This window comes from Limulus polyphemus, unplaced genomic scaffold (assembly GCF_000517525.1).
Source record: "Limulus polyphemus unplaced genomic scaffold, Limulus_polyphemus-2.1.2 Scaffold888, whole genome shotgun sequence".
Taxonomy (NCBI): domain Eukaryota; kingdom Metazoa; phylum Arthropoda; class Merostomata; order Xiphosura; family Limulidae; genus Limulus; species Limulus polyphemus.
The window spans coordinates 91,374-116,702 of NW_013666498.1; the positions used below are offsets into that span (position 1 = coordinate 91,374).

Genomic DNA, 25,329 nt, shown 5'->3' on the forward strand with positions numbered 1-25,329 from the left:
AAGATACAGACAGGCCTTTGGTTCATATATATATATATATATATTTGTGATGCTGGATTTTCAATACTTTCTAAAAAAAAAGTGATGATTTTGGTTATATGTTAACAATGAAGGACTCTTAACCTTCCCAAGATAACTTTTTTTTTGTTTATTTGGAACACAAAATGGATAAGAACAAAACCAATCATGCAAACACTAATTTATCTATGCTGAGTTAAGAGCACCAACATTTTCCAAAGTGTAAAGAAAAATGTTTTCTTCAGTGGTTAACAAACAGTTATTCAGTATAGAAGTGAAGCAGAAACTCAAAAAAATGATAATCAGTGTGAAACTGAAGCAATTCTAAGAGGAAGAAAAAGTATCCACACACAAAGAAGAGCAACAACCAACACGAAGGCTATGTGCCTGTTGCACTCTCAAACAACAACCAAAATGTAGGGCTATGTGACTGTTGCACTCTTTATTACTGAATATTTGAGAACACAACATTTCAAGAACTAATGGTGGTGAAACACATATCTTTACCTTCTGTCTGTGATTACTACTTGGGAGGAAACTTAGAAGTAAATTTACTATAAAATCAGAACTATTAAAATTATACACACACATTTGCTGGTGTATAATGATACTTTTTACTCTTAATCAATTAATCAAGACATTTTTTATTTGAAATCTATTGATCTCATCCATCATACTCAAAAATAGTTTCTTTGATGTACACTAATTTTGTAACCATGTTTTTATAGTAGATCACTATATCTTAAGGTTTAGTGTTTTTCTTATAATAGAAAAGGAATTCAACTGAGATGAAAACTGTAAAGTTGTTTATTACATGTTTGTGACTTAAGTTATGCCGCATTGAGCTGTCTGTAGCGTTTGAAGAACAAAAAAACCACACTTGTGATTGTATTGGTTACCCCAAAGCACAGTTTAAAAATAACTTCTACGAATTTCTTTACAAAAGTAACATCCTAGACTTGCTTGATAATAGAGGTCATCCTATACACTGAACCTCAAAGAAATATACATAATTTGCTCAAAAAATCCAGGGTCATCTTATAAGTTATACACCAGTAAAAACGGTACACTAAATTGTAAAAACTTACAAAATAATTTATGACAAAGAAAATCATGGAATTAAGAGTCAATGGCATAGCAAGATATATGAAGAATGACAAAGCAAATAATAAGAAAGTTCCTTTAAAAATTAGGATCAGTTGGAACAGTCTGCCTTTATAATTAAGTCCTATAGTAACTCTGAATAGCTTTTGACCAGAAATATTGTTTTGGTCATATAAAACAAGAAATCTGTACTTAACTTTAATTTTGCATTATGTCAATCTTGCATGCTTTATTTTTGCTGCCACTAGTCTTCAGCTGAATTCTACAATCACCAACTTAGTCTTTCCCCTTCTTTTTTTCATAGTTCTTCAATTGTTTCATGTTTGAAGTGCATCCTTATTTGTTAATTAAAGCCACAAGTGTAAGCCTAAGGAAGTGAATGAACAATTTAATAACTTTTGTTTTTGTGTTGATATCTTTCATTCACCAGTACCTGATGCTTAAGTTTGTATGGTCAATGATCCAAAAGGACCATGAAACTCCAAGAGAGCATCTTGGGCCATTTCCAAAAATGCTTCAACTGAACAATATTTTCTTTAACCTTGCATCTGCCTGAGTTGAGCTCATAATAAATGACAATTGCCATCAAAATGGAACTTCCATAATGACGAATTCATTAAATACATCTCTCTTGAATTAAAAAAACATTTTGAAAGAAAAAAAAGAATAAGTAAAGAGTCAAGGAGATCCGTACAAAGAGAAAAAATCCACGGTCATGACGGAAATAAAAAACAAACAAAAAAATCTATGGGTAGATTAAAAGATCAGATCTTCTTCATAAAAAATTAAAATGTTGCTCTACTTCACAAACTCATCTACAGTGATTAGTTTGAAAAGACTAATCTAAATATTAAAGAAAGGAACAGCCTTATTAATAACATGTTTACAAACAGAAAGGCCTTAGATGACACCAAAAAGACAAAAAAAGTAATTTAGATATGTGCAGGATGACTTATCAATTAATAAATGCAATTACTCATAAAATGCATTTACAAATAAGAAAAGCCAAGGTAAACCAAAGCAGTCTCTGAAACTTAGAAATACATGTGAGATCTAATAAATCAAATTAAAAAGTTTTGAAAAAAAAACCAAAAAAATTAAACAATGTACGAGCACACACTGTAAGAAAAACTAGAGAAAATTCTTGAAATGTAGAGAGGGCTTTGGCAATCAGTGAGGACAACTACAAATACAACACATTTGAAAACAAAAAGAGTTGAGCTGATGCTAAAAAAACAACAAAATAAGTTGTAGATAAATCGTTTATTAAAATATAAAATACATTTAATTCCTAAAACACAAAATTAGTAAGTTGTAGATGTTACTCTTTTACAAAACTACACCTCATGGAAATAAAAGTGGAGTATAGATGGATTTTAATTAATTTTGCAATGCATCAATACATTTACCTTAAAATCAGATCAGTGAGCTGCAGATATTGCCATTTTTATTAAACTGGGCAGTACATCAGGGAACAAAATAGTTGGCTGCAGGTAATGTTTTTTATTACAAATTGCATCTCTAGAAGTAAAAGTGAGTGTGTTATTTATACTGCTGTTTTATTAAATTTCACAATACAACTCTTGAAAAACTGTGGGTTGTAGATATAGTTATTCTTATAAACTGTACAACCAGTCTACTTCATAAGAAGAAAAATGGTGAATTGAGATACTTGTACTGAATTTGCAAGATGATATAAATACATGCTCCATAACTTAGGCCTGAACAAAGTTAGTCTACAATTATGGTGAAGTTACAATGTATCGATTTATAATAATGAAATTCTCAACGAGCCTGTTAAGAAACTTGTGTGAATTATTTTCTGAAATCTTGCTAGTCTAATATACTTAAGATTCAAGCAACACAAAGCCTCATCTGCAGCAGCATATAACAAATAAAATGTAATTTAAAGGTGACTATAAACTATTATTTGCAAACTGATATTGAACTAGTAAAGAATGACAATGACTTTAATTATTACATACTTTACGAAGGTTTGAAACAGTTATTTGTGGGAAAATAGACTTATTTCTTTACAGCATTTTGTCTCTAGCAGTGAAAAATTATAATGTGCAACATTTAAGGTACAAATGCATGCAAATTACAATTTGGATGTGCTTGTATTTTAAATGTTGCACACGATCATGTCTTGCTGTTACTAATGAAACATTGTACAGGAATATATTTACCCCTCAAATGGCTGTTTCAAAACTTCATACTGTTCATAAATTAAGTGGGTACTTCTTAAAAAGCAAGTAGTAATATTACACACCTTGTTTCTTTCCAAGCATAGTGGACCACACAGGGATCAAACCTCAAATGTTAGGATTATAAGCCCTCAAACTTACAGCTGAGTCCCAGGGGGAAAGGAGACAAAGTGTTATGCTGATGTCTTATCACAACCTTAATGCTGAAAGGGATAATGCTTACAGGATATATTGTGTTTAAATAACTTTACTTTTCTTTATAGTAGATAGGTTTTGTTAGTAAGGATAAAGTATGGAAATAAAATCATTATATAGCAAATACAACCAAACTAAATTATAGGAGTTAATTTATTGACACTTATATTTTCTTTAGAGCAAATTTTCAAAACTCATAAAGTGTTTTATTTCTTTATAATACAACTTTACATTATTGTTATAGGACAAAGTTCATATGCATATATATGCCTGTAACTATTATTTTGGCAAATTTTTAACATCTGTACTAATGTGAGGTGTTTATCATTACAATATGGAGATAACTATTTAAAAATATATTCATATAGCTAACAAATGTGACTAAAATTGTATTTATAATATTTTATAATAACATGTTAATTGTGAATTTACATTACCTTCTGATCAAAGCAAGCTACCTACATATACCAGAACTGAAAATAAACCCAGCAACAAATATAACTAATTTGATATACTGTTTTTATGTTCTTATTCATAATGATTAGAATGCACTGTTTCATCAGTTAGGTACCCCCCAATGTTAGCAAAATATTTGGTCATAATCCCAAAATTTTACATATTTTGCTTAAAGGTAACATCACTCAACATTGGTTAAAGCTTGTATGAAATCAGCATTAATAATTTTAAAGCTATTTAAGTTAAATAGCTTAAGGACAACATGTTAGTGTGATATATTAAAATAAAAACATTATATGTTAATTTTAATGCACCTGATAACTATTTTTAAGCTTCTACCAATCCAAACACACAAAATCAATCTTGAAATACTGACTGTGTGAAGCACTTTATTCAACATACAATGCATCTTTTCGTTTGAAATAAATACACTGAAAGGAACATCAAATCAAAACAGATGTTTTAGAAAAATGACTTTTATAAACATTACTTTAAGCATTTGAGAAAAACAATTTAACGTACTTTAAGCATATAAAATCTAAAGCTAGTTAGTTGTAAAGCTAATTATACTTTTTCACAATTAAGTGAGCAAAGCCTAGCCTTGACATAATTTCAAAGCAAACACAGCTGCCTGAAGAGTTATGAATAAAAAAAAGCAAAAACATAAATGGATAAAAAGCCAGAACAAAAATAACCTTAATTAATAATCAAAGGGTAAAAACAGCCCTGAATAACTAGGTTATAAAATATCACATTTAAAAAGTTGAAAGTTTCACTGGGATTCTCTCTGAGCAGAACAGCCACTTAATAATGGTCCATCTTAGCCAGGTCAGCTGACCCCCCCTCCCCCAGATAAGTGTGTGCGTGGCAGCAAGAGTCTGTGAGATTCTAACAAGCAACAATCCTGACAACATTATTAAAAATAAACAACAAATAACTTATTTTCCTTAACTCTTACAACAGAAAAGTTGAAAGCACAAAGTCAGACTAAAGAGTTGCATAAAACCACCTTAATAAATTAAGTTATTCTTTTTTACTTTATAATTTGCAGTTCATTACTTCCAGTTCAGTTGATTTTATATACCACACTTAGCATAATTCAATTTTGTAATACATGATCTTACTTCACATAAATAATTTTTACTTTTTAAAGGAGATGTATAAAACACTCACAGTTTAACAACAATACTTTTGATGGTTGTTTTATTCCTAAATTTGCCTTTTACCTTACTGAAAGTGCAAAAATATTAAATTTAATGAATAGAAAACAAAATAATGAAAGCAACAACAGTAAGTTTTAATGAAAGTTACATGAGAATATTTAAATCGTATTTCTGTTTCTTGTTTTCATTTAACTTAGTAATACAATAGTACAATTTTAAAACAATTTCTCTTTTTCTGTATGTAGGAAAATCTAATATTTCTCTTTTAGTGCACATAAAAAAAAAATACTAAATTTATAAAAAGAAACATTCCATTTGTTTTAATGTTTACTAAGTTTGTTAATTTTAATTACATTTTTGCAAAGATAAACCTTCTGTTTTATCCAACAATAATTTACATACATTGTAAGTTCAAACTCTCTGTGAAGATAATAAGATTCTTGCATTTCTACAGAAAAGAATTTTTTTTAATCACAGTTTAAATATTAGGCTAAGAAAAGTGGCAACAAGAGAAACCACTTTGTTTACTCACTACTAATTTCTTGTAATGAAGTTTGTCCTCTACACAATCTATCTTACTCACCTTCCTTGCATCAGCAGATATTTTTTGTAAAATAAATTCCAAGTTCCTTTTCTGGTTATACATAATTATGTTAATGATATTTCTTATATATTTTTTAAAGTAATAATGTCACTGACATTGCTAACTCTCCAACATTTTGCTTGGAACACAAACTTACCTACTTTCATTTCATTGTAAATTTCCACTTTCACTCTATTAATCATTAATTGCTTTTTCTCACAAACTCAATATTCCTTTAATTACTAATTTCCAACTATGTTACTTTATAATTAAGTCTTTTCAGTTTCATCATATAGGCAATCATCATTTCTCTTTTATTAGTTATCACATTAATTGAAATTTCAACTTTTCATTGTGAAGTTCCACCCTGTATCTTTAAGTGGTAACACATACCCTTTATACTGTAAAAATTTAATAGAAAGCTTCCAAAAATAATTTATCTACATTACTTTTAATTTCAAGTGATTTTTTGTTTCATATTTTAACAATAGATTTATCCTAGTTAACACAACTCCTCAATCACTCACTGCAACCATACAAAGATATATATATCCTGGCCACATTAATATTCCTCATACTTACAGTAACTGGTACTTATAATCTCAAAATAAATATTTGTTTATATATATATATATTACAAACTAATTAAGAGAACCAAATCAAATAGATTTTACAATAATCAAAGAATAATTACAAATAAGTATAAGTGTCATTCATTATCCAATGAAAATGCTAAAAAGTCTTTATTACTTTTTAATAACTATCACCATCTTTTTTTTTTCCAATTTAACATTATGCATTTGCAGATAAAAACTCAGATAACAAACAAATAGTAAAATTTAATTAATTGAAAAGTGCAAAAAATAAATAGTCGGAAAAGTTTAAGAAAATAATTATCGAATTCTTTGTAGCTTGTGGAATGATCAAATTTTCCAGACACAGACAAATCAGCTATTAAATGTGAATTATTCTTCTTGATTTAAACAATTCTGCAATGAAAAAATTCTTGGTAAAAACTTAGAAACTATTTTCAAAAGTATATGCTCGATGAAAAAGTTTAAGTTAGAAGGAAGCCTTTTTCTTTTAACAGTTACATTTTCTTATTGTAACCTGGACCTTTGAAAGGTCAAAACATACCACTGCATGAAGAATAGCTTCCAACAAACTGCACAATATAAGAACACTCTCTAAGTGTCTTAAAGCATCTTTCCCAATGTTCAGTTACATTCGCTAACAACAAAAAACTATTATATATATATATATATATATCTGACCCATTAAATCTCAAGCTGCAACATCATCAGTTCAGTTTATAGCTTCACATAAAGGATTTGGGAATAAAAACAGTCATCACAAAACATATGCAACAAAACAATATACAATAACACATATTTACTACATTACACAACACATTATCATTTACCCTTTTCTTTAAAGCTACACATAATTTCACTACAGCAGTTAAGTTTGGGGTAAAAATGTTTATTAATTTTTTATATTTATGAACCTCGATTTTTGTGAAATTTGTAAATAAATTTGAATTACAGCAAAATTATGCAACAATTTTATTAATTACCATAAATAATAAGTGAGAACAAAAATCAAACCACTATAATTTCTCTAATTAACCCTATTACTACCAGATTATTTAAAAAAAACTTTTATAACTATTAGCCAAGGTGTTTAGAGTACCCAAAAATTTTAATTCATTAAAAAACATGTTAAACTTAGTTAACATCTCTAATTATATATAACCAATAGTCCTGAGAAATTTTCAACCCTGTATTTACCACCTGAGGGCTAAGAGTTTCAATACTTTCCAATAAGCAAACATTGCAATTTAAAAGTTACCAGTCCAATTTCTAAGGAAGTTTTTAATTACCAACCAGCAATCTAGAAATATTTTGCTTATTCCAATACGAGGCAAGCAGCAACATTTTTTGACACCCTATTTTAATAGCAATTCTGTAAAAAATTTCTGAAAGCATAAACAATTTGAGATAAGAAATGCATATTTCTCACCATCTAAGAAAAATGCTTTTTGTTTTTTCAAATTCAAATTGACAGATTTTTTAACGGCCTATGTAAAATTTTTTCACAAACCACTGATGACAAACATTTTATGCATTAAATGTTGTTTACATCACAAATGTTACTCTCACAAAATTTTTAGAAGGAAGAAATTAAAATTCTAACCATGTGACAAACAGATTATCATGAATATGAAAGAAACTGGAATGATCATCACATTTAGTAAAAAAAAAAAAAAAAAAAAAAAAAAAGGAATCTTAACAACTACAATAGCATTATCTTTAGTTCTTTAACATCATTAAAATGTTTTTGTTTCCCTGACTTCATCACATACTGCCTGTGGATCACAGGAGTCAACATACAAATACTGTTCATCCACAAAGACGACAATGGAACAGCAATAGTGTTACTAAACATACATATTAATTTACTTTTAGTGTATAGTTTGACAATGCTAACAAGTGAGAAGAAATGCATAATTGCTGGAAAAGAATGGAGCAAGGTACAAGTACATTTTCATTTGACAACAGTTGCTAGTGAGATGACTCAAATAACATGTTAAAACAAAACTTCTAAATGCACTGACTTCAATAACAACATACATAGGTTAATGTTGAAGAATATACACCAGTTTAAGAGCTACTTCTATTTACAAGGCAGTACAGTTAAAATGTCTGCACCACACACCTACCAAAAGCCTTGAGGGCAGTAAAATTATTTTATATTCACAAGATCTAAGTATATATTACTTGAGTTAAACACACAGTGATACATCATCAAACTCTGAATTCGTAGCCAGTCAAATAGCAAGGGTAATACTTTGATACATGTCATCTAACAGCCAATCAGTGACTTTGGGCTTTGTACTACACATCAACTCATTCATATTTTAATGAACACCATGACAAAACTTCAGTGATTTTGTAAAGTTGGAGTTTTGCTACCAATAATAAAGTAATTTTTATTCTTTACACAAATTTATTCATTTTTTTTATCCTGATTCAGCAAACATAGTTTTTATTCGTATTTTATTTATACCAACTAAAACACACAAAAAAAAACTCATACTTCTGGACTCATACATCAGGCTGTACTTAGCAGACATTTAAACCCAAATGCAAGTAAAGTTGATGTTGTCAGTATTACACATAAGAGGTAATTCACAATGGTTCACACTGTATAGTCTCTAAACTGCTGCTGTTGTTTCACACAATCAATGCAAGTCAGAAGGACTAGAAGAAAAACCTGTAGTCAAATAACAACAACAGTTAACACTTGGGTAAGGCAGATTTCTGTTGTATTAATAGAGAGAGATACACATGTTTACAGATCAGATACAAACAACTGGAGCTACATTTGTTGCGGAAGAAGAGTAATATGGCACAACAAGACACGAGTTGGCTGCTGTAAGACCTTTCTGAAGAGGGATGTCCAAAGATCCGTGATGAACACCCTCCAACAAAGGAACCAGCAGCATGACAAACTCAAAGAGCACAGAGTAAGCTAGCTACCAACTAAATAGGAGATGGAGCACCAACTAACTCACCACTACACTATGTCCACCAGTGGCCCAGGTGGGGCTCCTGTGGGAGCGTACGAGTAGCGATGGGCTTGACAGTCAAGAAATTGGCAGTACACAGGAGGAACCCACCTGAGACTGGCTGTGCTGTTCCAAACTTGCTTCTTTATGATCACTACCTTAACATCTCCATGTAGATCTGTTTATGTTTTGATAACATCTCTGTTACCGTTATCAACTTCTTCAAAGTTGCCTGAAAGATAATGTTAAAAGATTTTAATTATGTTTAAAGTTCTATAAAAGATGTCTCAGTAAAATAACACCTAAAGTTTACAAAAGTAGTTTTTCCTGATTACATTTTTAATATAACAAAGTATAATTTCCAAAAAAGAAATAATATTGTTTCTGTCTTTAGAATGACTCATTATATAATGTTCATGTAGAATAACATCATTATATATATAATGGCTTCATTGAATACTACTTGAGGTTTGGTTAGTTTTTGATGATTAAATACAACAATACCCCATTACTGAGGTCTAAAACCTCTGGAATACATAAGAAATAGTTCATGGTTATATTAATGTAAAATGCAAGTATTAATTTGGTAAAATAATACAACCATTACTGAGATATAAGACCTCTGGAGTACATATGAAATGGTTCATGATTATACTTATATAAATGTAAGCATGCAAGTTCTTTATGGTATTGACACACACACAAAAAATGTGTACAAATATGGAAGAAACACAGAAAGGACTGTTAGAAAACTACATTTAAAAGACAGTTTTGAATTTCACTGTAATATAAAACTTTAATAATAGCCACTAGTTAAAAGCATAACATTAAAATCTTACAGAGTTCTGACTAAGATTCTGAAGCTCCGTTTTCTCTGTGGCACAGATGTGATGTATTGTTGCTAAGTCACGTGCAGGATCCCCTGATATTGTCTCCTCTGGATCTGGTCTCTCGGGGACATTCTAAAATGAGCGCATAAGAAACTTTTGTGATTTTTCAGCATAAAACAGTTTTTTGAAAGCTAAATAGGTCTCAAAAATAAAACGTTGAGATTGAAAGGAAAGCATATCAAAAGAGATCTTTTTCAACTGTTGTTCTGTCAAAAATAAAATGAATGTAATTAAATTTACATAAAAATGTAGATTGAAAATGAATTACAGAAGCTCAAATGTCTTACAAAATGCAGTTTTATTGAGTGTCATGCTATGAAATTAGTCAATTATTTGCTTCAATCTGCTTTCCACATAAATCAAACACATTACATGAATAACATAAGCAATCCATGTTATCCAGATTGCATTTGCTTGTGAAAAGGTGATGTTTTTAAATATTTATTAAATTGTTCCGTGCACAGTAAATAATAATGTACATGTGAAAAAAGTTAGTCAAATTGAGATATATTTTAACAATATAATTAATGATGAACAGAGTGATGTATGTAGGAATTTTCATAGGGTATTTAAAATATAAAACTTGTTTTCTTATAAGGCAACACAAGGTTTTAAAAGACTTTCAGTAAATTAGACAACAAACAAACCCCCCCAAAAAAAGAACTTAATGTTGGATGGGGAAGAGTACAAGAAAACTATTGCTATAAAACTGGTGTGTTAAGAACAAATAAACAAATGAAAAAACACATACTAGTCACAAAGTTATTTTGAGGCACTGTAAGCATGTACGAAACTAAAGTAAATCTTTAAAAAACACATTTTCTTTCTGTTCAACTAGTCATGTCACAAGCATCAGTGCATTCACAAATGTGATAACCTCCAAGTTTACAAGACAAACCTGTGAACCTCTGTTGTAATAGGGATGAAATAAAGAGTATTTAAAGGAAAATAAGTAGTCATTTCAATATTTAATTATCTTAAAATGAAGCACAGGGGTAATTTGAAATAAAATCTTAAAAAAAAAAGATCAGTTTAAAAAATAGGAACATTAATTACTTAGCTCTCTCTAACAGCAACTTAATAAAATTGCAACTGAAGAAAAGAATTTATTAGATTTGATAGTTTTAGAGAAAGTTGTTCACTTAGTTCACCACAATGTATTAGAAAAATTACATAATCTTAATACCCAAGATATACTTCTTCTTAACAGCATTAAGGGTGAGAGTTATTAAAACAAAGATATTGTTTGTTAATCCATCGGTTTTCAGTAAAAAAAAAAGTGTTTGCACAGCATTTTGAACAACAATGGTGAGATCTAAATAAGAATATCAATACAATATGTAAAATACAAGGGAGAAAAGATATTTTATTGTTCTACAAATCTTTTAAATAACTGAGATCCATGTGTTCAGATGACAAAAATGTCACAGCAAGAATTTAAATGAGGAGACATCTTGGTACATATAGCAGTGCCTTTAATTTAATGACACAAATATGTATGGGTAATTACATGGTGAATTAAGAAAGAAGGCATTTTAACAATTAGTTAAAACATAGCCTAAAAATACACAAAGTTTAATGATTTAGGTTGAAACTTCTACTATGGAAAAGGATAAGGTTAACACTTACTGAGTGGAAGTAGATCTTAAAATATGGATTAAGATTAGATAAAAGTTATTCAAATATTTTAAAGATGTAAATCTAACAGCTTATAAATTTAATAATCAGTACAAAATAACTAAGATACAAGCAAGTAGTGCTCAAACTACTGTTCAGCATGACTGAATATTAAGATAACATCAGAAGTTGTTCTTCCTAGCAAAAACTTTAATAATGCTTTAAAAGTCTTGACTGCTAAATGAGACAGTGTTTTAGGTTAAACAGCATTGAGCTAGAGCAGTAAAGAACAATGTATTTCATCATATTACTACCTGGCCTCTTCTGAAACCAAAATGTTTTCCTTTCCAGCCTCCTTGCAATCAACATTTATAGTCCTTTTTTGTACCCTGACAAAGAACCCCTTGAGCCATACATATACAACTGTGACCATCAGAAGTTCCACACCATAACTTCTAATATGTTTTGTGTATCTTCGTGAAATTTGGAATGTTTTCAGTAAACATTACAAGTCTTTTGTACACAAAAAAGTAGTAAATAGCTTAAAGCTTACAAAAGAATACCTTTGTTTCTACTTCAAATTTACTGTTTTATTACCCTTTGACCCATGTCTAACTGATAATCCCATCACTGAAGTTGAAAATCACTCTGTGAATATCTAATGCACAAGCTGCTCGCAAGTACACCTCGAGAAGAATTGTTATTATTTTTTTATTATCTTACCTAATCTAACCTAATAAGTTTCTAATTTTTACATTTTAATTACTTTTATAATAATAAATAAAGAATATACATGAAAAACAAGAAATATGGTACTTACCTGTGTCCTCTTGTTTTTGCTGTCAATTGTCGGTGAAAGTTAAGCGTCCTTATTTATAGTTATGGTACTAGTACACTAAATAATTATTATTTATTTAAATAATACACCTATGAACACAGAATAATACCACATACAAAACAAACAATTTTCAAAGCTATCATAATTTAATCAACTTTCTAACTATTGCAATAAGAGCCTTTAAAAATTTAGATAAGCTTGTTGATGTGAATACAAGGTGAGATGTTTTCAAACTGGAGGTGAATTAGACAATACTTTGTACAGAAAACAAAATAACATGCCATTTGATAGATTAAAACATCAGAGAGAGCTACTGGTAATTTGTGAAAGAAAGGATGTGAATGTGGTCATGGCAAGTGGATCTGATTTTCTAGCTTATGGCTCCGTAACCAAATAAGATTGAAGGCTATGAAAATTATGCTTTGTCTTAGTAATATCTATATTATATTATAATGATTAACCTACATTACATTCTGCACTTCCCAGAGGAGTGTTAAATAAATTAGAGAAGAGGGGAGACCTAAAGAACAAATGTCACAATTTTCATAGTAGGGGGAGATTGAGGATTTTTTAAAATATTTTGTCATTAAAATTAAGAACTTAAAACTTATATAATATTTAAATATGATGCAAGTTTATTCATATACAATGATAATATGGTAGTTTAATTCAATTTTGAAAGCAACTCTAAAAGATTGTGACATGTGCATTCTGACCTACCCATAGTAAGACAGTTAAACTAAAAATTTTTAGACTTATCCTTAATTTCAAACATTTCCAACCATAACAGCCAAGAGGAGATTTCTTTCTGTTTGACTGTATATGATTAACTAAATTTTACAAACATCACCAATTCTTTTTGGTATATAATAATATAAGATGTCAAGCTGACTGGCTAAAGTAACAAAATATTTTGGAAATGCTTTAAAACTGCCAGTTAGGGAATGAATTATTTTTGTCATGCTTTAGGAAATATGCTAGACAACAAAGGCATGACTTCTTAGATAGAAATAACTGGTTAGGAAGTCCAACCTGAAAGTTCAATCCCGTGAAACAATTCCAGGTACTTATAGCTTATCTGGGGTAAATGTTCATTTTTAATTGTGTTTGTTTACCAAATGACAAATATTCTCCAGGTAGCACTACAAAATATAAATTCAAGAAATGTTTTTTTACTGTTTAAACATATTAATTTTTTTTATATAATTTCAAAATAACTTTAGAGTTTAAATATAATGAAACTAAACAAAGAAACCTTATGATAAAGTAGCACTCAAGATTCTCCAGCTCTTGATGTTTTTTCTAACATTTATTCTCAACAATAAAGAAAATCATTACATTTTAAATATGGGTGATTTTTTTCTGATCATACAGTACATTTAAATGATCAAGATAAGCTATATATATATATATAGGAAGAAAAGAATGTCTCATTCAAAAATATTGAATGTTAATTGCTTTGTAAACTTTTATCTCTTTATCAAGACACTTCATGAATGAAACTTTTGTTTTCAAGGTGAAAATTAAGATTGTTAGGTAACTAAAAAGAGGTAACATTCTCCTAGTATTGCAGATTTTTTCTTCTTTGACAATGAAAACTTATTATTCCTTAAATATTCATAACATCTCATCACATCCTAATGATCTCAATCTCAAGTGAAACTGTTTTGAATTATTATTAAGTTGAGTATAGCAATACAGTAATAATTTCATTTTAATTTGTTTAATGTATTAGCGACTTTTCAATAAACTTACCGATATGTCATCAAGGAACTTGATCATTCTGTTTTTGTTTTTTAGAATGAAAGGATTAATAACCTCCATCCAGGGTTCCTGCAATAAAAAAAATTCATGAAAAGGTCATAAAAAAACCCTTAATGAAAAGAAAAAACAAAATCATTTGATATGCAGATTTGAATACACTGTTTGTCTGCCACTTTAAGTTATATTAAATTTTCTTTTTACATATAAATAACCATTATTTCATTCAGATGTTATGATTATTATACTTGTCTTTCTTTCTTGAATAAAACCACTTTTAAACATGTTTTTGATGTGATTTAATGTACTTGTTTACATAAGGGCATCATACAATCTCATGAACAAAATAAACAAATTCATGATACAACTATATAGAGCCAGGAGATTTAATCAATTAATTAATTACATAAGAACAGAAATTACATCAATTAGTGTCCCATACACTAATAGAATAATCAAAAGTAGTGTTTCCGATTATTATAGCTTTCAATTATTCCAACAATTAATTAATCAAAATTATGATTTAATCGACTGTCACAAAAATAATCAACTAATCAAAATTAGTTGCTCCAATTATTCTGCCATTACATTTTTTATTAAGCACAAAGCTACATAATGGGTAGTTGGGAAATGCTGTGTTATTTGAGTGTTTCGGGTTTGATTCCCATTAACACTAAATTTACCCATTCTGTTTTTTTCTTCTCACAAAGCAACTAAGGCTATCTGCAACTATCACTAATTTTGAACTATGGGTCAGAGGGGAAAACCACTGGCTGGTAGTACCCAATGCCAACTATTTGGCTACTTAAGTATTAAATAAAGTGTAAATTTACTGTTTGTTTATACAGTGTTATATTTTAAACTTATAATTCCTTAACTATATCATTTAATATTGTACAAGCAGGCACAGGTCTGGGGTAGGAATCAAAGGGAGATGAAACCCCACCCCAACCTTTCCACCTATTATTTTCATAAATCAATAACTGTATTATTTAATGTTGTATAAGTAAGCATAGATTTCAGTAGGTCCAAAAACTTATCCAGTTTTTCAGAAATTAATAATAAAATGGTCATTCATACTACTACAAAGAAATATCTGATGTCAGTATTTTTGTTTGACAGGTCTGTAATTACTGTAAAACGTTTTTAGTTCTTCTGAAGTCAACGCAGTAATCTGGTTACTACCTCAGCAAGTAACTAATAATTACTAAACAAATACAATAATATAAATGTCAGTTAAATGTTGCAATTGTAAGTTTTTGCTCCTTGGCTTTTTCCAGACACTAACAATGTGTGTGTGTGAGCCCTAGACTTGAAAGATTTGTTTTAATTAAAGTTAGTATGGTTAAAATACCTGCAGCTCTTATAACATATACTTGTTACAAAATCTATTTTTTATTGTTTGAAAGTTAGAATATTTGTGAGAAAGATGTTTTGGTATTATTGTTGTCCAAAATAAGCAAAAAATAAGTGCTATGAAATATAAGTGATGACTTACGAAAATTTAAAATGGGCATCCTGTTTAGCAATGCTAACATATGAATTTAGGTGTACAGTTCTCTAAATATAATTATAACTATTAAATTCAAATTGCAAAATTTGGAAAGATGGTCTTTAACTGTATAATTTTCATATCATTCACATTATTAGAAATAAAAATATAAGCTTTGAAATCATTGGATTATAACCTAACTGAGCTACTAATAATAATTTTGTAGGCTTTCTAATTGATTTTATTATTAAAGTTAGAAATAATGTGCAGTTATAAGTAAAAAAAACAATAACAAAAGTAATATAAATTAATCAGTAGTGCTAGTAAAGGTCTAGTCTTTTTACAAAATCCTGGATCACCCGTTTTCACCAAATTTTTCAAAGTATGGATCTCTAACAATATTTAACATAATTTGAAATATGTATGAATCATGTTTGAAAAATGTTTCACATAAGTACTTCATGTAGTGAGCTTTGTCATTTCTTCATTTTATTTTAATGAACATCAGTATCGTTCATCAAATATCATGTAGTGAGCTTTGTAATTCTCAGTTTTATTTTAATGATCATCGGTATCGTTCATCAAATATCATGTAATGATTTTTTGCACAGGTGTCTTGAAAAACGACCTTATTTCCAACAATGAAAGAAATATTCAACTAACTTACACATCATGTAAGCCTAAAGTCAAAACTAGTTATTCTTGAAATATTTTATTGCTGATATTTTTCATATGCTTTTCATATCTTTTCACTACAAATTTTAAAGAAAATCTTGTATGTTAATCCTAAATATTTAAACAACTTTAACTCAAAAATACTTTAGAATCAATATTCTGATACTTCTTTACTGTAATTAATGATGAAAAAATTTATTTCATTTTTGCACAGTTTTAAAGTTTTACCTGAAAACAAAACATCTTACTAATTGACTTTTTTAGGAATTTTTCTCCCCATCTCAAATGATAACATTATTACCAAGGGTCTATCATCCCTTGAACGTATATTATCCATTTCTTGATTTTTCAGCACTTCCCATAGTATTGCACAAGCCCTTGTCGAAACCTTCATACACTGCCACATCAAGTGGTTAATTGTTTACTAATAAAGCATACTTTGAAAACTATTTAAAAATTTATATATAATTGGATATACTAAAGGAGAAAATATATAGGTTTTAGATTATTTTTAGAGTTTCTGTAAACTTCTTTTCACTGTGAATTGTGAAATTATTTGTGTGTTAATTATATATGTTTGAAAGATACAGAAATTGTCTTCAATGAGAAGAATCAGATAACTTGAGATAAGGAAGGTAAGCTTATAAAATAATAATCAAATCAGATAATATTTCTGTTTAGTGAGTATGGTAGGTAACTGCAAAATAATGATGACACAAATCTTTATTGAATATTGTTTTAGGTTTATCCTATTCAAACAACATACATAAATAAATTACACTGTCTAACCAGCTGTTTAATTATTTATAATGGTAATTGTATCATGTTTTAAATAAAAACATCATTATCCTTATTGAGAGAATAAAATACGTTTTGAGTATTTGATTAGACAGGCCTGCAGTGGTTTTATTGTCTTGAAATTTTTAAATGTTCTACAGTAATTCCTGTCCATTGAATCCGAAAATGATATCCATTTTTCTTCAACACGTCCAGATTTTTCACAAAACGTCAGATGTACCTTTACGTAAGTGAATCATTTTACATTGAAATCAGGTCACATTTTGTTATACTAAAAATGTTGACAACCAATGGCTATAGATTTCTCTAGACAATCGCAAAATGAGAGTCTTATTGATTGTTATAGAACCCACATTTTGCAAGAAGGTTCACTGGTTTATTGCAACAATATTGCTGAATTAATACCAATGCTAGGAGCTGTAGTCTATGAACCAAGTGGGTGATGATTGTTTATAGATTCCTCCAAAAGAAGTCTAAAAGGTGTTCTTCTTCACAATGGTAGCATATATGCATCTGTTCCTATTGCTCATTCTGTTCACTTGAAGGAAACATACAAAAATCTCAAACTTCTTCCCAATAAGGTGAAATACAAAGAACATGGTTGGCTATTTTGTGGAGACTTAACAGTCCTTTGAATGTTGTTGGATCAACAATCCGGTTATACAGTGTGACTGGAACAGCAGATCACAAAATCAGCATTGGATAAAGAAGCAATGGCCATGCAGAGTTAGCCTGATACCAGGATCGAAAAACCCTGAACGTAAAAATTTGGTTGACACAAAGAAAGTCCTATAACCTCCACTTCATAAAACTGGGCTTGATGAAGCAGTTTGTAAAGGCGTTAGACAGAGATGGTGACTGTTTCAAGTATCAGCTCTTTCAGAAGCGAAACTTAAAGAAGGGATTTTTATTGGGCCTCAGATTAGGAAATTGACTTCGGATGAACAGTTCGAAAGGACAATGAGGAAATTTGAAAAAGAAGCATGGATTGCCTTTAAAGATTTTATTGACATATTTTTAGGAAACAACAAGAACTAAAATAAAAAAAAAACACTGTTAATAACATGCTCGATAAATTCAAAGAGTTGGGTTGTAATATGAGCTAAAACGTTCATTTCTCACACTTGCATATTGACTATTTCCCTGAAAATCTCAGTGCCATCAGTGAAGAACAAGGGGAAAGGTTTCATCAAGACATGTAGAGGAGGTAACAGGGAAGGTGAAACATCAGCATGATGGCTGATTACTGCTGGTCATTGAAATAAGATGCTCCAGACGCAATACGTAAAAGAAAGACCATAACACATAGTTTTGAGTGATACAAAAAAAATTAATACTATTTTCAAAATCCGTGTACCTGAATTATGGAAAATCCATTATTAAAACCAAAACAACTATTATCGAGTTTAAATTCACAGGCCTGTGTTATAAATTTATATAATTTACAGAAGATAAGTGTGGGATTAATTCATATTTGAAAAACAAACAATGGCAATCATGCTGTGGTATTTAGTTGACATTAGCAACTCATCCACAAAGTGAAAACTGCTCATAAAACTTGTGGGAAAATATCTTTTAAAAAAAAAAAAATGTTTATCGCAATTACGCAAGTGGCTACCATCAGAAGAGGTCAATCATTTCAATCAAAGATAATTCAAAAATTACTTTAAAAAAACCAAAACAATGCAAAAGAAAATAGGAAAATGAATACCATGTTAGAATAATAATAATAATGTACTGGTTGAAAATGTTAAGATGGCAAGCACATATCCATTTTTGATTTCTCAGTTGCACAGGTTGTAGGTGCCAAAGTGTACTAATCAATTAGCAAATACCACTAATCACCCACCTCTACAATTAAAACATTCTAAAGGCACTTGGGAACCATACTTCTTTAACTATGAAGTAAAAAGGAAAATTTAAGGAAATTGTAAAAAACTTAGAACAAACTTACTAAATGGTACATAGTTTTGATTCTAAAAATTTCCTATAATTTGGTTTAGTTTTTCAATAATTTTTTATGTCATGAAATTTCCAAAATTTTGTTGCGAGACACTTCTTTTAAAAACAACATTAAAAATAATTTCTTTAGTCTTGGAATTTAAATATACTGTTGATAAAAAAGTTTCATTTTATACATCAAGTCAATTTCAACTTGATTGATGTTTATTAACATATTTCTTTTGATAATTTACCTGGCCAGCTGCAGTATTCATGACTTCTGGCTAGAAATCATAAATACACTGCACAAACTGACAAAGATTTATTGGTGATCTAGAACATTATCCTTCAAAATGGCAGATTAGGTAACAATTATTGGTTGAGATCAATTTATATCTAATAAGTATATCTTCTTTTCAATAGATAATAAATGCTTCAATGTCATTTATCAATTGAAATGTTATTGCAAAAGCCTAATGCCAAACACATAAATATCACAAAGATAAAGAAAAAATTGTATTAGTACCAATTCAATTTTAATGATATATATTACTTTAGGTCTAACTTTTCAAGCATGATATTTTGCCAAGATATATCAGTATTTTAAAAAGGTTAAAAAAACAATAATTCATGTGACAAATCCTGAAATAGGTGATTTTAAGATCCAATTTTCGGCCCCAATTTCTTAAGCAAATTTTCATAAAATGGACGAGTTCATTATGAAACTTGTTCACTTTAATAATGAGGGGTATATACAAAAAAACCTCAATATACATGTCAAGTTCACATTTTTTGTTACCAAAGAAATAAATGCTGATGTATACCTAAATGTGGTTTTATATTTTACACAAGCAACCTATTTAAATAATAATAAAACTTACAGATAAAAGATTTACAGACTGTTATAGATAATGTTTATTTACACAACTAGCAGAAATGTATATCATTCAAAGGGCTAAACTACCTTGACTCAAAAGAGTTGTCGATATGTATACAGATTGTTTGCCACTCTATACTTCCCACTAATTTCTGTGCTTCATATAATCGAAAGAATTAACCTAAAATATAGTGTTAATGGTACTAATGGAAGAAAGAACGATTATTCTATATTTTTTTATTGTGGAGTAAAGGAAACTGTTTTTATTTCTTTAAATCTGCACAGCAGCATGTATCACTTTCATAAGCACTTGTACTAGTTGCTTACTTTTATAATACATTCTTCTATCATGTTTATATGTAAAACATGAAAAGTTAATCACCATGATTGTTAACATCCAACCAGTGCAGTTTATCTTGCTCTATAAAATAAAGTTCATGTAACACTCATTTCATTTAAAAAAGTGTGATCAGTATGTAATATTATAAGCAAATGGACAAAATATATGTTTTGTGTGCATGCTTTGATAGAATAATAACAATGAGACAAATAGGGGATGACTGTCTATAAATGAGCTAGATACAATTTTCAGTTTTAACGTACTGTAAATTATACTTGTTAAAAACAGTAGAAAATTAGTAGAAACTAGTTATCAAGAAAATACAGTTTTTCCCCTACTTGCTCAGGTTTTGCATGTATCATTACCAACATAACGAACCCTTAGTCCCATTTCCTAAATTCTCTTTCATACATTGATCATAGTTAAACAATAATCCTAATTTTTAACATTTAAAAATATCTGTACAAACATGGGATGCTTTTGTGCCATTCAATGATGAAATACCATACGTTAAAATATGCACACTATGAAAAAATTTTAAATCAGACATAACATTTGAAGTTAACATTGTTAAGTTTACAGTTAAAAGAATTAAACATTTCAATTCCTCAGTTGCATCTTCAATGTCTTTTCTCAATGGATGCTACAAATTACACTACTAAACTACAATGAACAAACAGCATTCTATTACTGAACACTCATTATTCATTGTCTGTATGATTCTGCTAGCATTTTCTTCAGTTATTTCTGGTGAAATAGCTATTAAAAAGTTTGATTTCGAGGTTTTGTTTTCTGCTCACACCCACAGACTGAATTAGTTTTGAGAAGTAACATCTCTCGTCAGAAACTCTGAAGAAAATCAAGTGGACCAAATCTCAATTTTTGTCATACCTCTCCTCAGAAGAAAACCCCAATAAATAGCAGAATATACATATTTAAGTGCTTGTTTTGATACTCCACACATGACAATATAAAGTTTACTAGGAAAATGTTATCCATTTTTGATTCTCATTTTAAAGTGTTGTTTATGGGCACCCTTATAAACCTGCAATCTGGAACTTTGTGACATTTTTTAGTTTAAACAAAAGTACTAGACATCCAGATTTACTCACCTTAGCACCAAATTCCACAAGGTTAGCCAGGTTTTGTAGACACTTGGCCACCAATATTAGGCTGCGTGCAGCTGTCTCTGATGGAGTATCTAGGCAGGATATAAAATGATGTTTACATTATCTTAAAAACGTATTTATAGTTTTATAAACAGGAAGAGTACATACACATAATCACACTAGATCAAAGAAGAGGTTGAACTTTAGCAACTAGCATATCACACATGATAGCCAGTAAATGAAACATGATGATACAAATAGATAAGTAAACAATCTCATATGAAGTTTTAGGATGTAGAAAGATATGGCAGGATGTTGCACTTAGAAGTAATATATACGTGTGATATTAAATCATAATAACACCAATAAATCACTTAATTATTTAATAGCCCAACACGTTTGTAGTAAAATGCGTGTACAATAACATTTTAGTTATTCCATCTTTGTAGTAAGCCACTGCTAATAAATTTCAGAGCTCATCAGGCCAAATCAGTTACAATATATGAAATACTGGATGTGAGTAAAGGATGTAGTTGACAGCAGCACACACAACAATGGCCACTAAAGAATGATGTGGTTTTAGTTATTATTCATTTTATTACATTGTGTTTTTCAGGAAATAATTAAAATTGTTCAAATTACACTGTATAATAAATTAAATCTGACCTCTTTTAAGACAATGAGTTTTCCAGGAGTGCTAAGACTTAATTAAACAGTTATGGGTTACAAACAAGTTAAATGTGATACATTACTAATCTCTCTTAATGCAATGAGTTTTCTAGGAGTACTTACCATTAATTAGATTAAACTGTCGAGGATTCAGGATGACCGGACAGAGTAATCTTAGGAAAATAAAACAACTGAAAAAACAAACAAACAAACAATAAGGAACCACTATTGTTAGATTATTTAATCAAACTGTTAACACCTGTACAAATATACATAAAACTTGAAAATGTATAAATTGTGATTAGTTCAACACTTTTGTAACTTAGAAGAAGAATAACAATACAAAACTGAATAAAAATCTTGTAATAAACGTTAATAAACCATGTAAATCAAGATAATAACAAAAATAAAATCATTGCACTGCAGTGAAGCCTTTTTTGCATGAAGTTTTCTTACATACATATCCAAAAACAACAATAATTACCTTTAATTTTTAGAACTTACAACTTATATAATATTAAAATATGATTTGTTAACTACGTTTTGATGCCAAGTGTATTTGTATAAAATGATAATAAAGTAGTTTAAAAAGTTGTGACAGGTTCGCTTTGACCTACCTGTAACGAGAGGATTAAAGGTTTACTAAACAAGAAAGCTATATTTTTTGGGTGAGATATTTTAACCTTGAAACTCAGATTTAGCTGTTTTTCCTGGTAATGACCACTAGTGATCTAATATTGCTAACATTCATGGTCCTATTATAAACTTTAATATAAATCTGGAAAGTTTTAGTTTTATAACTACCAATTTAAGATATCTTAAAATTTACAGTAAGTATGTTAATTAAAACTGCATACCTCACAACACGTGTTTTAACCAATGGATCATTGGGCCATTTGGCCATCACACTTTTTTGTAAACAGCTGCAGATGTATCGAAGTGTCCTAGTTTCCATAAAGTAAAATCATTAACTTGTATACCAACATAATCAACAGTGTCCATTAAGAGCAACATAACACATTTTTATACTTCTCAGCTTCAATGAATAAATTATCAAACTAACACAATACACATTCTACATCATACATGAAATTAATAGAAAATAAAAAAATTGGTCTAATAATTATCATTTAACAAAAAACTGATTCAAGTCTCTAAAGAACAAAAAGAGTAATTAAAAATATATATAGAGGAATACCAAAATTATCCAAACATTTTAAGAGTAAAATTGTATATCATGTACTCAGAATTGTATACTACTAGTAAAAAAAAATATACATCAAACAAATTTACTAAATAACTGTTAATTACTTTTAAATGAAGGTTTACTAAATTAAAAACTGTGGAATTAGGGGAAAATAAAAACAACACTTAAAAGAACTCTAAACATTGAAAAATACTATAGAAACAAGACAGGTAATTCTTAAGTAGTTCAGTGAAATGACTTTTCACTTTCCAGTACAAAGTTTGTTGTTTTCAAACTTATAACTCTTTATAGAAAATACTTAAAGAAAATAAACTCCTACTTTGGACAAGAATCCACTGCCACAAATATGGATTCGATGATCTCGTCTAGCAGAGCCAGCAAATGTTCAGCATTTGTGCAAGCTTCTGAAGGACTTTCTAGTTTGCTAGGGTTCAGCTATAAGTCAATATACATGCACGTATAGCTAAAGCTTATTCTAAAAAATACAAAGTACATGAAAAACTTAACTAGATTCTAGTACAGATTGTGTTTGTTTGTTTTTCACAAAGCCAGTTTTCATCCACATTACTCCTACTTTAAGTGCAATAAAAAAGGGGAGGGTGATAGAACTATTCCACTTAACAAAACCAAAAGACTAAAGACAAATACATGTAGCTCATTCTAAGAAACAATAATTAAATTACTAGTTCATACACTTTAAAATTTCCAACAAAGTATTTTGTGACTCATTTTTAATATTCAACTGATATCAGTTTAAAAATTATTACACTTTTTTTAAAAACATTTAAAAACTTTTAACATCTAATGTTTTGAAGATTATCAACCTGAGATCATTCTGCAAGTATTTAAAATCATAACTATTAATCCTCTGTTACCACCTTTTCTTGTTGGAACAAACTTTGAATTAAAATTCTGATGTACAGAATTAATCTTCAAGACAGATTAATAAAGATAACCTGAAACACGATCTGCTTATATTTAATATCTTAACAATCATTAATACCTAATTATAAATATACAAGTTTTGATACACTAAAATTAAAAATTAATTTCTATTCATTCTCACTTTCTGAAACAAATCTTATTTCATAGTATTTCTATTATCTTCTGAAAAACACCATTTTCAATTCTATTCCTCCATCTCTGTGAAACAAATCCCATTCTAAATCACTTTAATATGAAATAGAGTGAGCCTTAACTTTACATGGCTCTCAGCTTTCTAAAACTAAAACTATTTTTTAATTCACCTCACATGACTGTCTACTCTCCATCACTTTTTGAATAGACTCCTGGAGGGCCTGCTGTAGGAAATGATGTGCTGTAGATCTCATGTACTGGTCCATCAGCGTAGTTGTAAGTGAAGCCACACGAAACAGTGTCGATGTCTCATCTGTTCAACATTGTAAAGAATATCGGGTAATCCAAAAATTACTATTTCACCTTACAAAGTTAAAGCAATAGACTTATTGAAAACTTAAGGACAAACAATAATAAACACTAAAAATAAAATTGACTGGTCCCTACACCATATTATGTTGATGATTAATCTAAGTCATTAAAAAAATACAGTATTTTTCAGTTTATAAGACACACTTTTTTACCCCAAAATTTGATGTCAAAATCTGCTTGTGTCCTATACAACGAAGATATGAATAATATATATGTATATATACGATATACACAAGCCATATGTAAATATATTTAAATAGTCATGCACAGTTTAGTTCAATTGAATGTGTTATTTATAACAATAGTAGTTTTTTTCTTTTAAAAACATAACTATTTATAATGCTCCCTAAATAATAAAAAAATAAATTA

At 29.1% G+C, this 25,329-nt stretch overlaps 1 protein-coding gene across 2 annotated transcripts in view; it reads right to left on the reverse strand.

The window, feature by feature from the left end:
* Positions 1-4,343: 4,343 nt before the first annotated feature.
* Positions 4,344-25,329, reverse strand: part of LOC106461054 (ras GTPase-activating protein 1-like) — a 75,207-nt gene continuing 54,221 nt past the window's right edge. Inside the window, exons 17-24 of one of the 2 annotated variants that reach the window (XM_022387877.1) lie at positions 24,759-24,901; positions 23,831-23,946; positions 23,162-23,248; positions 22,428-22,495; positions 21,639-21,727; positions 14,398-14,475; positions 10,137-10,259; positions 4,344-9,529 (exon numbers count right to left, since the gene is read on the reverse strand). In XM_022387877.1, the coding sequence (XP_022243585.1) occupies positions 9,452-9,529; positions 10,137-10,259; positions 14,398-14,475; positions 21,639-21,727; positions 22,428-22,495; positions 23,162-23,248; positions 23,831-23,946; positions 24,759-24,901 (782 nt within the window). In that variant the 3' untranslated portion in view covers positions 4,344-9,451. The remainder of the gene's footprint in view (positions 9,530-10,136; positions 10,260-14,397; positions 14,476-21,638; positions 21,728-22,427; positions 22,496-23,161; positions 23,249-23,830; positions 23,947-24,758; positions 24,902-25,329) is intronic. The other variant, XM_022387878.1, reaches the window with a different exon arrangement.